The 13,769-nt window shown below is 39.7% G+C and overlaps 1 protein-coding gene across 7 annotated transcripts in view; it reads left to right on the forward strand.

The window, feature by feature from the left end:
* LOC128520094 (receptor-type tyrosine-protein phosphatase mu-like) overlaps positions 1 to 13,769 on the forward strand; it is a 223,872-nt gene that overhangs the window by 182,702 nt on the left and 27,401 nt on the right. For 4 of the 7 annotated variants that reach the window (XM_053494125.1, XM_053494126.1, XM_053494127.1 and 1 more), the window contains 3 exons: positions 1,897 to 2,051; positions 3,372 to 3,446; positions 7,615 to 7,808. In XM_053494125.1, coding sequence (XP_053350100.1) covers positions 1,897 to 2,051; positions 3,372 to 3,446; positions 7,615 to 7,808 — 424 coding nt within the window. The remainder of the gene's footprint in view (positions 1 to 1,896; positions 2,052 to 3,371; positions 3,447 to 7,614; positions 7,809 to 13,769) is intronic. The other 3 variants (XM_053494128.1, XM_053494130.1, XM_053494131.1) reach the window with 1 other exon arrangement.

Below are 13,769 nucleotides of genomic sequence, written 5' to 3' on the forward strand. Positions count from 1 at the left end.
CACACCGTGATAACATCTGAATTATCTGTTTCCTTAGGACTTTGTATTAATCTACACAATAACAGTGTTTAAGAATCATAAACCTGTCTAGGTCAAAGGGCTAATTTGAAGATGCGTGAATGGTGTTTTAAAATAACAGCAGAGTTTTATAATGTAGAACTTTGCTTTGATGGAAAAGGCTACAAAAAAGTTAACATTCAGAGCAGGCAGCCCTGAGATGCATTTTTACCCAGAAATCCCCTCGAGTTATTGGAGAGTTTTTCTCTTTTTTCCATTTGTAAAAAGCCCCAATCTCTCTGACCTTCAGCAGCTAAACGCTTGAAGGTGAAGAGGAAAGAGGAAAAATGGCTTTACTTTCATTTATTTATGTTTAATGTGCAGACTACCGGGCTGTGTTCGGCTGTCTGCTGATGGCCTTTTTTTGAGACCACTTAATGCTGAGCAGGATCCATCAGATTCTAGGGAAGGGACCTCCATTAGTGATAAGACCATGTCCCCAGCCAGGTTCCCATAACAGCCAGGTAGTGGCAGCTACCATGCTGTAAAGTGTGTTTGCTCTGGAGGGCATTTGGGATGTTCAGGAGCCTCCTAATCACATTGGCAGCTTCCATTTGCAGATGGCAGTAGAGCTCCATTCACACAAAAAGAGTGTTCGGCTGCCATCTTTATGCATGTAGATATATACATGTAGATACTTTCAGTCTGCCTACAGTATTTATTGGTTCCTGACTTTGATAGAATAGCTAAGCTGAATAGTATCTTGCTATCTCATTGCTATTAAAGTTATTAAAGTATGGGATGTGTTTTTATGGGGTAAAAGCTTTACAAAAGTAGGAGCAAAAGTCTAGTCTATCATTGTTTTTCAATGCTTGAGCGGTTGAGGGTTGAATCTTAAGTCTGGTAATTGATTTATCAGGTTGGCAGATTGAGCTCGATAAGGGTCAGTGGTTCATACTAAAATGATTTTAGTAACAACCTGGTGACACCACTGTTCATTTGGTTTTACATCAGCCAGAGTCTGTTTGGTGTAAAGTAACAGTCTTGTTTTCCTCATGCTCAGAGCCCAGCAGTCCAAGAGAAGCAGAATGTTTTCTGAAAGGTTTAAAGGCGCCTGCAGTCTTAAAATGTGTCTCCAGCTTTGAGGGAGAATGGAGCTGTATCTAAACCAACACCTTGGCAAGGTTACTAGAGATAAAGACTAGCATTGCATCAATTCCCACAGCAAGCGTGTGTCATCATAGCCAAAGCCGCCACATCACGCTTTACCAACTCCTTCAATTAAAAATGAAAAAGCAGAGACAACGGATGGGCAGAGCTGTTCGAGTTAGCTATGTACACATCCGTGCCCTTCAAAACTCTTAAGTCAAGCCTGGCAGCGTCACAGAGCCCGAGGCGAAATGCTCTTTCGCAGAGACTGTTTCCTTTCTTCATCAGCATATTCTCTCTCTCTTGTCAAGGAGATAGAGTGTTTTCTCCTTCGTAGTGACAACATGTCTCAGGAGGGCACATTAGCAAGATGGTAGCACTCATTGTGCAGGTATTTAAGGCCGTGACTGTCCCAGTCTAGGTACCGGAAGAGCACTGGTCTTGTTTGACATTTCATGTGAGCATATTTGTGTTCATGCATGAAGTCAGAAATCACACGTTCATAATGTGGAAGGATTCTCAGTAGATTTATTAAAAATGTTTCAGCCGGCAAACAAAACATGACATAACAATGCTGACTTGATTTAAGGAAAAACATAAAAAAAAAAAATTCTTGAAGGTTGAGTGATACCAGAAACTATGTTTAAACATGCATTTGTGTATTTTTTTTATTAATTAATAAATTTTATCACTGTTTAATATTTAATCACAGACAACGCTGTTATTTGATTTCTTTGTCTTTAAATAAAGGAAACTTGCAAAGAAGCGTAAGGAGACCCTGAGCAGCAGCACGAGGCAGGAGATGACAGTGATGGTGAACTCCATGGATAAAAGCTACACAGAGCAGGGCACCAACTGTGACGAGGCCATCTCCTTCATGGACACCCACAACCTCAATGGAAGAAGTGAGTTCTTTAAAGATGAAATTCCGTTTCTTTAAGGATTGTGGATAATAATCTCTCAGGAGCAATTGGCAGATGCAGATTTATAGAAGATTTCTTCCTCTCACAGTTGTTCCATGTTGATCCTCAGACTTAGGTCTTTTGGTGTCTCTGTTCTCCAGCTGCTGAGCCCATAGAACAGAATTTTGCTTACCCTTATCCTCTCAATAAGATATGTTTTTAAAGGGAATTCCTATCTTTTTGCTGTTTCGCTTCTGTAAGCAGAAGGTAAGACTTCAGATATCCAGCAATTAAGGACGAATTGGATGTTTCACTCCCCTGTCCATCGTGCAAGCGCCTTTCTGATGCACAACTCATGAGCTCTTATTTATTTGTGCTTCACTAAATATAATTGACATTATAATACGTTAGTGATGATAAGGTGGGGGAAGTGGTGGCTCAAGTGGCTAAGGTCCTAGGCTTGTTAATTTGAGGATCTGCGTTTGAGCCCTGCATGTAGTGACGGTCCCAAGCCCGGTTAGAAAACTGGAAGGGTTGTGTCTGGAAGGGCATACGGTGTAAAACCTGTGCTAAGTTGTGTGCAGGTTGCACGATCTACTGTGGCGACCCCTTGAAGGATGCATCTGAAAAATGGAGCAAAGACAGGAATTCCATCCTTGATGACTTAAAAGCAGTTAATATTTCAGTCGGGCCGCGCCTTCTTTTCCACTCGACATGGCTGATGTGTGACCCAGTGAAGTGGCCAGCAAACAAGGATAAATAAATAAACATGCGGTCTTAGTGACCGGGACAGAAGTGCAGCGGGCGCCAGGGTAGTTCATGCGTGACCTTATCCTGCTGTCAGCCACTATAGCAGTGATTGACAGGCAGGTCACATCAGACAGTGCCTTCTGGCAGCTGTCAGAGAGCCAGAACCTACCTGCTCCATCTCACTGTCAGCCTCTCATTCAGCTCTTCACCACCTACAGGCTTAGCGCTACATTTTCATTCTAAACCACACATGGCTTTACATGGTTCTTCAGGGAGGGGGTTATTTTATTTTTGTCCATGTCTGAAAAATATTTGAGCTATTCCTCATTCACGTCATGGTGGTATTTTGGGGGAAATTAAAAAAATCCTTAGACTGACAGTCAGGGGAATTATCAATGTCTTAAGTCTTAAAATAACACACGGAGGAAGGCACACAGCCATGTTTGGTATATGAAATGTAATTTACTTAAACCGGTCATGGGATATTTGACAGAGAAGTTCAAGAATGTGTGTTTTTTATTTAATATCAAGTGAATTTACCTCTCTTCTCTTTCTCTTTTTTTCTTCTAAAAGCTGTTTCCTCACCGTCATCATTTACCCTGAAGACTAACACACTCAGCACTTCAGTGCCCAACACCTATTACCCAGGTAACCTCAGCTCTGGCCCCTGACCTTCACCATACTCTCACTCTCAATTTCATAACTTGCCTGCATCAGGAATGTAATGCAATATCTTTCTGTGCTTAGATTCAACAGAGTAACAGAAGAAAGCTTATAGTTAAACTTTTGCTTTGTGGCCAAGCCATGAGGAAGAACCATGTCCTATCATTAACATATACAAAAAGCATTATGCACTGTGTGTGGATCATAATAACAGTACAGTATATTGGATTCATTTGTTTTACTGAAAATATGACACATGCTAAAGAAAATATCTTGCATATTGTCAAATTAACTTCCTCACCTTGGTATTATTCGGTTTCTTTTTTGTCAATTAATTTCAGCTTAAATTTAAATTTTAATAACTATCTAGAAATAGTCTCAACGATTCTACATTTGTTTGTCTTATGTCTCATTTTGACAAACATTAGATTTGTGCTCAAGATACCCTGACTCGCTATGATACACTGCCTGGTTAAAAAATAAATAAAAGTCGCACACTCTAATATTTCATTCAGTCACCCTTAGCTTTGAATACAGCAAACATTGTGAAGGGCAGTTCATGTGTAAAAATGATTCACATTTTGAGTTCTGGAATATTCGTGTGCCATCAGGAAAGAAAAACTCTATTGATAACCTGGTCATTTAGTACATTTAGGTCATCAGCTGACTTTATCTTATTGCCATGTAACGTTGATGATCCTAGACCTGATCAACTGAAGCAACCGTGGATTATAACACCTGGCAGTGGCTTATCCAGTGGACACTATGCATAATGGGTGCATAGCATCATGTGCTCCCCCTTTTACCCTGACGATCCCATTACTCAGAAACAGGGTAAATCTGGACCCATCAGACCACATGACCTTTTTCTATTGCTCCAAAGTCTTTATGCCTCCCTAGCAAATTGAAGCCTTTTTATGATTAGTCTCACAGTGGTTTTCTTATGGCCATGCAGCTGTTTGGTCCCAATCCTGTGAGTTCTCATCACATTCTGTGTGTGTATGGAAATGCTCTTTCTTTTACTATTAAACATAGCTAAGGTTTTTACTGTTTATTTTTTTACCATGCAGATCACCAGGTGTTTAAATGATTTCCATTCATGTTTTTTTTTCCAACCACATTTCTACCACAAAGTTGACAGTTTCACACTATCCTTCCAGGATTTGCTAATGTGAGCAGCGATGACTAAAACAGTTAAGTCCCTGATCAGAAGATCATGGGTTCAAGCCCCAGGACCACCAAGTTGTTGCTGTTGAGCCCTTAAGCAAGGCCCTTAACCCTGGACTCTATTTTAACTAAAACACATCTTCTGTTATACTGAGATTTCAGTCCTACACAGTATGATGCAGATCAATCTTTGCTATCAGTTTCACCCAAACTAAGCATGCCACTACTTCTGGTTAACATAATTAGCCATATAATTTACTTCCAATTAGTTATCCAGCTGTTGGCGCTAAAATAAAAGATTTAATTTGTATTATATACACAACAACTTTGAAAGATACCAACTCGATTTAGCTCCGTGGGACTGTACTTCTTATGAGCTGAACTTTGCAATGCATTTTTGAACAGAAAGAGGGTTGTGGAATTTAACCCTGATAACTTTTTTTTTGTTAATTCTCAAACATCACAATCGGTGTGCGGAGCAGAAAAATTATAACGACGAAGATCTATGGTCATGTACTGTACTTACTGTATGTGGACAACAATTTTGATTTAAGGCAGGCTAGAGATTAAATACATCTACTGTATGATAACACAATGAAATGAAACAGTAACCGTTATTGCCTTCGATTGTGACCCTTCATTTAATGGTTTAGGCAGAAATTAAGTTTGACACCTGTTTTAAAATTTAACAATCTTCACATAGTTCTTCCTGTTTGGCCCAAACTGTCTTGTGTTTACTTGCACTTCTAACTGTCATGTGCTCTGCTTCTGATGTCTGTTCTGTATTCACCTCCTCACTTTTTCTCTTCTTTATAACCTTCAAAAATCTACACTGGTTTTGAGCAGACCCCTTTGTGCCAACTGCTATCTTAGGTGAGACAATATTCCACTTCCTGTTCCTTCAGTACCTAGCTTTATGTCATGTGAACTGTTACATGTGTTACATGATAGCTTTTAAGAGACACATCAGGATAATGGACAGTAAGCGAGCGTGAGAGAGATAGAGAGAGAGGGGAAAGGAATAGAGAGATTTATTTTTGTTACTGATGATGGCTTCCTCACATCCATACCTGCCTGCTTTCCTCTTTTCTGTGAGGCGAGGGTCTTTTTTGTCCCCGAGCTCAGGTTGGCTTCACCCCATCCCATCCGCATTCCGTGTCGTGCGTGTGACGTCACGTATGTCTATGACCTCTCATGTGCATGGACAGATAATGTGGACTGGATGAAGGGGGGTGACAGTGTGGTGCAGTAAACGAATGAACAAACGCATAAAGAAAACAACAGCCCACGGCCATCTAGACATCTCTTAACGACAGAGCCCAGATAGGACAGCGTGAAGATCTTATGCATCTCAATAGCTTTTATACAAAATATATATTATATTTAAATCATATTTTATGAGATAAAAAAAAATGTTAATTTATGTTCAGCTTAACGTTCATAATGTGTCATCAAATCAGACATTTGGCACAAATCCACTATGCTAGAAGAGGACTTTAATAAACAGTGTAGCTCTATATTTTTTAATCATCAATTTGGCCAAGAAGTTTTAATTTTATCGTATAGCAACACTTAATTGTTGTAACTGTATTTTAATAGTAGCTCAACCCAGCTAGCATTATAGAATAGGCTCCTTATTATGGACAAGAGTCAAAATATTGTCTAGGTGCTCTTGTTTCAACTATCTTGTTGCTTATACCCTGTTTCCTTTCTCTTCTCCTTTTTTTCTTCACATTTAACCTCTTATGTATCCTCTTAAAAAGTGCCAATTAATGGTAAGTTGCCAGTCTGCCCTGTGTTTTTGGGGGTGGAGATGTATGTGGGTCATGCCGAAGGGACCTTCTCCCCCAAACTGTGTTGCCTCGCATGGCCTTGCGTAGCATCTCGCCCTCCCCTGTCCACCTGTGCAGCCATTAGTTAGCATGGCCGTCACCCGTGGGCGTCCTCTTCATGCATACGTGGACGATGTGACATCCCCCCCCACCTCCCACCTGCACCCTATTATTCTACTCTTTGGTTTCACTCCCACACCCCAGTCACTCTGTTGTGAAGGTGTCTCATCTGACATTGACATTGTCATTGTAACTGCTAAGGTCACCCACTTTTATTACCACAGACATTCGTTGTTTTCACCATCTGTGCAGCCATTTTGCCACTGATCTAACTCTGCATAGCAGGCTTGTCTAGAGAACTGAGCTGTCAGGTAGCATATTAGGACAGGATTTTACTCTAACACTGTGACAAACTTTTTTAGATAACCAGACAGGTAATCTAACCAACATTTTACTTTAAAGTCTGCTCTATTCCTATGTTGTATTATTAGACCTACACATACAGTACTGTGTAAAAGTCTTAGTAATAGACCACTTTTCACATTAAAAAAAACCTAATAAAGGCAGGTGTAAATGTAACAGAATGCCTATTATCGGCGCACCAGAGGCCAAAATAAATCAGTCGCATTACAAAGTCAATCTTGAAATGACTGCGCAAAGGGACAGTTTTGCAAAACAGCTGCAATTGCCGTTTTTTATTCGAGGTTAATTCATAAAAAGTCATAACAATATGTTGTATTAGGATTTCCGAGATGGAGGACACTCCTAGGGGATGGTTTCTTTTTAACAGAAGTAATGTACATTAGAGAGATGCTGCATTCATAGCTGCAAAGTTTACACACACATATCTACTCAGTTTAGTTTTCTGTTAACCTCTCGTAGTCAGTTTCGACATGTAGAAATGTTTCACTTTGTTATTTTTAAAGCATCTTTCTTTGTTTTTTATTATTATTATTTCTTTACATGCACCTAAGATTTTGCACAGTACTGTACTTACTGTGATACTAATGCTCATTTCCTCATGTTTATCTCATGTTGTAACTGGATCGTAAAATCCTGTATTCATCCATTTCTTTGATGAGTTGTTAGAATTTTGTGAAGAAATGTGCATGTTATTTCAGGCCTGACCGCCCCATTCTCTGATTTACCTGCAGATGAGAACCATACGATGACCAGCGAGACCAGCAGCCTGGTCCAGTCCCACACTCACTCCTTTAAGAAAAGAGAAGCAGTGGATGTGCCCTACCAGACAGGGCAGCTCCACCCGGCCATCCGTGTGGCAGATCTGCTTCAGCACATCACCCAGATGAAATGTGCTGAAGGCTACGGCTTCAAGGAGGAGTATGAGGTGAGATTCTGCCTTTATCTTTTATTCTTTCTTGCTCCATTCAGCCTAGTTTAATCTATCCCTTTTTTTCTGGTCCCTTTTTCTTCCTATCCTGTACCTCCTGTTTGGGTGTTATGCATGGAGTGCACAAGTGTGTTTTCTATCTCTATATCTCTCTAATGGACTTTTCATGAGCTCTTAATATGCAAAAGGCACAAATTTATGTCCTTGCACTTAGTGCTTGTGTCATCGCTTCACTCCCCCAGCTCTATGTTCATGCTTCTGCAGTTTGTTGACTCCATGCCACCCTGCTTAGCTCTTTAAGGCCCAAAGACAGGAATCTGTTTAACTACCCAGCAACCCCTAAATTATCTTGGTGGAAAAATTAGCTCGTAATCTGAAAGTCCCCTGTTCACGCTTGCTGGCAGACACTCTTGGGGGCTTCAGCGTCTGAGACTGTTTGTTAACGGCTAAGACAGCTGAGTGATATCAGCGGTGCCAGGCGCACGAGCTTGAGCCCACAGACTCTCCTCGTTAAACAAACGGCTCTTTCAACACACACTCTCATCATCCACCGTCTCAACTGTTTGTACGTCTGCATGCACTTTCTGTCCGTTTCATCTTCCTCTTTCTATATCAAACGAGGAAAGATTCACCTTTATTGTAGTTCTCACCAACCCACATTTCATGCTCTTCTGCACCACCTGCCACTTCATTGTTAAATAAGACCAGAATGAAATACATTTTTCAACTTAAATACCCAGTTCAGCCCTCATTCCAGGCTACCCTGAGGGCTCGATTCATTATGGATAAAGTTTCTTTTTTTTTTTTTAGTGCAGAAGTAGCTCAGGAGCTATGCTATGCTGGTAAAAAAATAAAGTCTGTAAAATAATTGATGCATTCACCTCCCACTTTTCTTCCTTCTTGGTATAAATGTTTTCTTTTTATCCACCATTTTGAATGCCCATTAAGCTGGAGAACTATGAAAGTCATTGTAGTGTGCTTTCAATTGCTGTCTTTACTCATCTGTCTTAGATTAATAAACGTTAGAGCTGATGAGGTCTAAAACTGAGCACTAAACTCTTAACTTATCTTTCCCCTGATCCATGCTTCTTGTTTTTCCATACATTAACATTGGGAAGCTAAATGAGGTAAGCAGACATTTTTGGATGTGATTATAAGTTGTTACAACTGCTTGCTAGTTGCACTATGACTTGCCAGAACCTGCCAGCTTAAAACTGTACAGTAGCTTGTCATTTAGGTCCTATATTGTGGCTGTAGAGGATGTGTGCCAATTCACTATTTACACACAGTACATGCAGTATAGCAACTAAATTGGTAAAACTTTTTTTTCCCCAATTATAGTGCAAGAAAGATACCGTTGTATTGCTATAATTTAGACAAACAGCCTTGCTTATGGACCTTTGTGTCATTTATGCCAATGCTTCCCATGCCAGTTTGTTTTTGGACACCATGTCATGCTTTGATATGAAGATTCACTGCAACATACATGCTAACAACTGTACATGCAAGCCATGCCATACTAGCATGCAGGAGGCTGTAAATGTCTACTTTTGCAGAGTGTCACTTATAAACTGGCATTAAATTTGATCATCCAGCCACAAACCTGATTATATGATATCACCACTGGTTCACATATGTTTAGCATTATTTTATTTTTAATTCAAACTGCATAATAGTTTGCAACATAAATTAATCAAGTTTGCTACGTTTAAGTTTGGTACTTAACATTAAAGTAACTAACTGAATCACCAACATGCTGTCTAGTAATATATGAAAAATTATATTGTGTAGGTAAATCCAGCAGCCAAAGTGCATTATTATACTACCTGAGTAATTACATCATCCTGGTCAGCTTCATAATGGATTGTATATAAAATACATTCTGAATGAGACATTTTGACTATGCACACACACTTTTACACACTCCTTCACACCCAGACCCAATTTCATGTAGGCATCATTTGTTTATTTATTCAAATAATTTAACCAGAAGTCAGGTTTGATTAAATCCTAGTAAACATCAGATCAATTGCCGTAGTGATGTCATATTATCAACTTTGTGCTAAGCTAATAAAATTAGACTTAAGCTACACCTTGTTTACTTGGCGCAACTATCATTGTGCAAAATCACGATGTGCACTGATGATCAAACTTAATTTTGGTAGGACATGTTACAGGATCAGTGTTTGTGTTCAGCTCATTTTTCATAACGAATGCTTTGTCAAATGTTTAGTTTACCTTGCATTTCATTTTATGAAATTTTTACCATTTTGTGTATTTATAGTAAATATTTATGCTAGAACATTTTTATATCTTACATTAAAACATTCACACTTGGCAACCCTGGAAAATCTTGGCACTTTAGTAGTGTGTAGCTAGCTAACACGAGCTTAGCTTACTACTTAGCTCCGCAAGCCAGTTAGCTATAAATACAAATTCTGCATTTACATTATTGCCAAACCAACAAGTGACCATTCATTATCTTTGTACATGTACAACACAGAACAGTGATTTTAGCATTGCTAGCCATTCCTTGTAATACAGGATTGTCCTGTAATCAACAATACAATGTTCATTACTTTTATTATACCTTGAACCACTAAATAGGGTGTCATCTTGTCATTGTATTTTGTTATTATTATTAAGAAATTTGATAGTTCAAGTAGTTAAAGAAGGTGGCAGGCATAGCAACAGTATTAATTAATAGTGTATACAGTATATAATTAATTAACAAATTAATTATGACATAGTGAAGCGACCAAACCAAATGATTAGCTTAAATCATTCCTGTTGTAAATCATAAAGTGAATGATCTGATGTTCGAAAGGTTATTTGACATGTGGTCTCAAACCTTCAGGGTCAAGGGTTTGATTGCCTTGTCAGGTTTGTGTGTGTGGAATCTGCATGTTTTCCTGTGCGTGGTAGGCATTTTACCAAGAACAGTTATGACTTCTAGTTCATCCCACCTAATTTATCCACACTTGGGACTGGCACTAAACCCAGCAGCTGGGAATCAAACCCACATGGCCGACAAGTAACCTACCACTGAGCCACCAATATCCACATCCTATAGCTCATAAAAAAAACACTATCCATTAATTCTAAAAAAAAAAAGAAAAAGAATTTATTCATTTATGCATTCAATCCTTGCACGAATTACTATGGCATGGAGGTGGTCAGCCCTGTGGCACTGCCGAGAGATTATTTAAGACCAGGTAGCTTTGATAGGCGCCTTCAGGCCATCTGTGTTGTTGGGTCGAGTGTTGATCTTACTTTTGACAATACCCCATAGATTCTCTATTGGGTTCAGGTCAGGTGCACACACACACACACACACACACACACACACACACACACACAACAACAACAACAACAAAGAGGTGTTGATCTAGGAACATGTCCTACTTATGAATTCACTTTCACCTACCAGGGATGTTTTCTTTCATCAGCTCTTGTGATGCATTTTTATTGTCATTTTATTTCGTTGTTTGCATTGACTTGATACCTTCTGAAATCTCCAAAGACTTTTTTGCCGAAGGTACAGGTGCAGATTACAATGCTTTGTCTGAAACAGGTGACTGATTTTTAATAACCACCTCCTCCCTAATCCTCCTAGGCAGTGAGACAAAACACACAAAGTTGCGAGACACAACAAGGGTGCTTGTCATACTGTATGTGAGCAAGAAACGGAGTATTATTATCTATTGAAAAGTTGCTCTGAGGCATGGCAGTGATGAATCTGTAATTATTGTTTGTGCTTGGAGTTTGATGTGGTCCCTTGATGCAGCCATCTGATTCTTTCCTGAAGTAATCTAGTGTGAAGAATCACCTGAGTTTGACTTCTTGAACACGCACACAACTGTACACATGTTTGGCTCATTATTTTTAGCCCACCAATTACGTGTTAGCTTATTCACTGATATTATAAGGCCTAACCAATAGTATTCAGAGGCCTGGAGGGACAGCTGCAGCCTGGAGCTTCCTCTCAGCCATTTTACTTTTTATTCTGTCTCCATCTGCTGCAAGGCTGCACCAGGTCTTAATGATTCTGCTCCATAGATTTATACTTAAAATCTTTTTTTTTTTTCTCCCTTTTTTTTCACATAGCAAAGTCTGCAATTCATTATTTTCTAACATTTTTAGTCAAGCAATACTAAGTTTATCCCTGCATTTTGCTCTGAATGTTTTCTATTCAAATGTAGGATTTGTTATGCGTGGCGTACAAAGCATGGTGCTAACATAAAAAAATAGTATTTCACTATTTGTTTGACAGGATTTGTACTTTATAAACAGTCTTTAAAGCGTCTGCTTATACAGTTTTGAATATATGAATATCTCAGCTGGCTTTTTTTTTTTTCCAGCTGACATGGCACAGTCAAAAGTTCGACACGTGTCTGAACTAGTTCGTCTGTGCTCTCATTATTCTCCCCTACTGCGGTCCCACTGTTGGACTCTGCATCTCATTGCTGCCTGCCAAACACACCAAGCATCTAAAGGTGTTCGTCATTCTCCCTCCCTCTACAGGCTCAGAGACGCCATGGCTCGCTGTCACTCACCCGACATGAAAGGACAGCTGTCTCCAAAGACGCAAAGCTGCGATGAATAACAAACCAGCATCGCTTTTGAAAATTTAAACTGAGCCTGGGTAGAAACAGAGCGAGGGAGAGAGACAATAAAAAAAAACAGGAGAGAGAAGCCAAGTCTTCACATTGTTGTCAATATGTATTAACCCATCTTCAGTGCATGCATTGGAAAGAAAAGCAGTCTGCATTAAATATGCCTGGCCTTCAAAGTGTCCCTCGCTGGAATGGTCAGACCGCCACTGACCTATCTCAAAGCCCTGCCTGGTCAGCAGAAAGGTCATGTAATAAACACTGTTCTTTTAATCCAGTAGGAAGGTGTGCCTGAGCCTGTTTGCATATTAAGAGCTCATTTCTGAACTCTGCTAACTGTCATAGAGAAGAGTTTTTCTCGTTATTAAATGATCTGTGCATTTAAAATCCCAAAAAAAGCTTAGGATGTCTTTAGGATAGATCCTAGCTTTATTTGCCATTTAGAATCTGTACACAGATTTTCCTAGCAAACGATTCACCTCAGCTCAAGTCAAAATAAAAAAAGAAAGAAATAAATTTTGACTGCACCCATTCAGCAGGAGACAGGGCTGCAGCACGCCTCTCATCCCCAGGTGCTCCCTCCTGCCTTCTGCTTTCTCTGCGGGGAACTTCAGTAGAAAGCGGGAGTCGTCACTCTGCCGGTGTCATTAACCACACCGAGGCTGATCAAGGCACTTTGTTCTTCAGACAAATCCAGTGTCATCATCACATTCATAGCCAAAGGATGTTAGGCTTCCCTAACAGAAAGAGCAGTAGTCACTTGCAATCACCAGCAATCATATCAATTGTCTGTGCGTCCGTTTGTGGATAATAATGCATCATTATGCTCTATTTATACCTCAGAGCTGCACTTTATCTAGAGGGAAGCAGGCAGCTGGCAGCATTAAGAAGCAACTACGAGCAGACAAGTCTGCGAGCATAAGCACTCCGACCGCTAACAAACTAGATCTGCTTTTGAAGTTTGTCTTCATAATTAGCTTTAATTGTGTGACTGAATAGTTTTGAATGGGCAGATTTCCCACACTGCATTAATATTTCATCAGCAGTTACTGTTCAGCTTCAGTTCCATCACTGACTGCGTTTTTTTAAATAATTTTTTTCTAAGTCTTTAATTTCTACCATTCGCGCCCTTTAGCAGTTTCAGAGACACAGGCAGCGAGGTCATTTTTGTCTCAGCTGCAAACTCTGAGCCGAAGCACCTCTAATAGCCCTTAGTTCTGACACTATTCCTGGGGTTCCTTGCTCCTGTCCCTTGATGTGAAATAATGATGTGAATCTAGTTAGCGCAACTGTCTTCTTTTCTACTGATTCTGTTTGAAGTCCAACTCAGCCATCATTTAAGATA

Source organism: Clarias gariepinus, chromosome 4 (genome assembly GCF_024256425.1).
Source record: "Clarias gariepinus isolate MV-2021 ecotype Netherlands chromosome 4, CGAR_prim_01v2, whole genome shotgun sequence".
In the NCBI taxonomy this organism is placed as follows: Eukaryota; Metazoa; Chordata; class Actinopteri; order Siluriformes; family Clariidae; genus Clarias; species Clarias gariepinus.